The sequence below is a fragment of the Labrus bergylta genome, chromosome 21 (assembly GCF_963930695.1).
Source record: "Labrus bergylta chromosome 21, fLabBer1.1, whole genome shotgun sequence".
Lineage (NCBI taxonomy): Eukaryota > Metazoa > Chordata > Actinopteri > Labriformes > Labridae > Labrus > Labrus bergylta.
The window spans coordinates 192,181-194,781 of record NC_089215.1 but is presented as its reverse complement, the minus strand read 5'-3'; the positions used below and the strand labels follow the sequence as shown (position 1 = coordinate 194,781).

At 45.9% G+C, this 2,601-nt stretch overlaps 1 protein-coding gene across 1 annotated transcript in view; it reads right to left on the bottom strand.

Moving 5' to 3' along the window:
• Nucleotides 1-337: 337 nt before the first annotated feature.
• stxbp4 (syntaxin binding protein 4) overlaps nucleotides 338-2,601 on the bottom strand; it is a 46,111-nt gene continuing 43,847 nt past the window's right edge. Inside the window, exons 21-22 of the mRNA XM_065950075.1 lie at nucleotides 2,366-2,423; nucleotides 338-1,334 (exon numbers count right to left, since the gene is read on the bottom strand). Of these exons, the coding sequence (XP_065806147.1) occupies nucleotides 1,175-1,334; nucleotides 2,366-2,423 (218 nt within the window). The 3' untranslated portion in view covers nucleotides 338-1,174. The remainder of the gene's footprint in view (nucleotides 1,335-2,365; nucleotides 2,424-2,601) is intronic.

Below are 2,601 nucleotides of genomic sequence, written 5' to 3'. Positions count from 1 at the left end.
AGCCTTCCTGTTGCTGCACGGGAGTAAAAACAAACCCTCAGGGGCCGCGGGCGGGGAAACTGAAGGCAGGCGCCAAGTCCAGAGCTCCAGGACTGAAAAGTGAAGCTGAGGAGGAAGTGCCACTAACTGCAGTTCATCGAATGTCCACTTGAGGGCAGTCCTCTAATATTAATTCCTAACTTTAGCGCAGAAGTCAACATGTTGACATCCTGCTTCACTTTGGCTTCTGGCTTTGGGAATTTTGAAAAATGCTGATTCTTTGTGTGGAGTCAGGATAAAACTGCAGAGAGTAAATAAATGAACAGAAACAGAATCACAGACGAATAAGAGCACAAAGTTATTCTGAGACAAATGTTTCCTTTAATATCAATATTAGCATCTTAACAGGGACCTGAAGGTTCACAGATAGCATACACGGCTAAAGAGCTGCTACTGTATGACAGAGCAGTTTTCCCTTTGTTAGCAGAGTGTATGCTAAGCTAAGCTAACTTGTGATGTCCACAAAAACAAAGACAAAGGACGATGTTACAAACCAATATGTTTAAAGGCAGGGTTGGTAATTTTTCCAAAAAACTAGCATGATTTAGAAAGCAGCATTCCCTCAGTGCTATGTCTGCACCCGCCCCCCCCCGCCCCCTCCCCTTTGTGCGCCCTCTAAAGCCACGCCCCCTCACTTACATACAGAGCGCCGTCCCTCCAGAAGTGGACCTCAGCTCATCTCATTGTGTAGAAAACTCCGTCGTCTCATTCAGCGGTCAGTGAACTCTCAGTTTAAACTCCTAAAGTCATCGGTGACGAGCTTTGAGTGTGAGCTAGAGCACGCCATGGGGTAGAGAGGGAGGGGAGACAGGGAGGCGTCTGATTGGTTCATCAGATTGGTACCTCGTGGCAGACATTGGTTGAAGTTTTTTACAGACTTACAAACTGATCCAGATGATGGATTCTCTTTGTTCCTTTTTCAGAGAACATGAGTTCTTCATTTCTGTCAGGACCTAAAGACAATTTACACCAGAATCTGCAGAAGTGGAGGAAATGACCAACCCTGACTTTACATAATGAATTTAAATAAAGTTTGGAGGGTTTTGAAAGAAGCTCAAACAGGCGAGGTCACTGCACAACATTTAAAGAATTCATTAATGACAGGAGGGGGAATCTGCTGCAGGTTTTTTACATCTCAGTTTCTATGGATGGGCTCGGCCTTCGAGGCGGCGCCTCTCCGTCTCGCTCGGGATCCAGCTCGGAGGTCTCCGGAGCCGGAGGAGCTTTCAGGGACGCCACCGCCGCCGCCGCTGCTCGTCACAGGCAGGCTCCACGATGTCGTCTGGGTTACGTGACTGTCAGAGGTGGAACACATAAAAAAACACAAGATAAGAAGAACTGCTGCCTCTGGAGTTTCTTTGACCCAGAGTCTATACCAAAGAAAAAACTCTCATCTCTCGTCTCAGACAGTTCAGTACTTTGGTGTTCGTGCCCAAGGACGTTGAATACTGAGATTCTTAAGGACCGATCACCGCCTCACCAGGGGGTGAGGACATCAAACCCAGCTATACGTGTGCATTGTGCTTCTATAAGAGCGTCCTCGACGACTCATTCTCAGGTCAGGTTTTCTTTTTCACGTTCCTGTTCTGACCTCCAACGGCACAGCAAGACATTCTTCTTCCCCTTGAACCCGGTATCTCTCTGCTTCAGTTTCTCTCCGCTTACTTTTCGCTGGCTTCCTGCCATCACGATGCTCGCACAACTACTCAGGCGTTACTGTGGTGTCCGCTCCAAATTATTCTGTTTCACTGTGAAACCCTGAAGTTAGCTAGCTAGCTACAATCATCACTGTTACCTGTACACTTACTCAGATTGGCCATATTTGAAGGTACGCAGGCATATACACTGGTGTCTTCTTATTTATGTTCATACCTTCAAAGAACCAGAAGCCACTACGCCTTGTGTTCCTGTGATGTCTTTAAACTGTCTGTGCCTCGTGTCCGCACTGAACTTGGGAAAAGAGCGTTTAGTTTTGCTGCTCCCTCCGCCGGGAACTTTCTCCAAAATGACTTAAAAATGACGGATCTCATTTCGCTTGAAGCCTTTGGCTCGATCTTAAAAGATAAAAAACGCAAGACAATTGGACAGTGCCTGTGTTTCTGATTTGTAATCCGTGATCAAGATTCTGCACTTTATCTGTAAATCATTTTGCACATTGTAAATCGTTGTTCTCTCTTAACGTATTGTTTGTAAACTGTCTCTTTATCATGTAATGCTTTTTATGATGTGTGCTGCTGCCCTCTTGGTCAGGTCACCCTGTGAAAGAGATCCTGATCTCAATGGGTTCTTTACCTGGTTAAATAAAGGTTCAATAAAAGAATCTTACTTGATGAAGTATTTCACGCCGTCTGTGGTGTACGCCTCCTCCCAGCCGTAAGGAAGACCTGCAGGGGGAAAGTCATCAAACTCTTTATTAGATGTGAAATGCATTTATTCAGCTTTAACTTCCTCCACTGCTCCCCCTGAGCTCCTTTAGTTCACATCCTCCCCCCTCGTTTACTTCATACAGAGACACAAACAACAACAACAACAACATGGCTGCCAGCACTGACAGAGACTTTG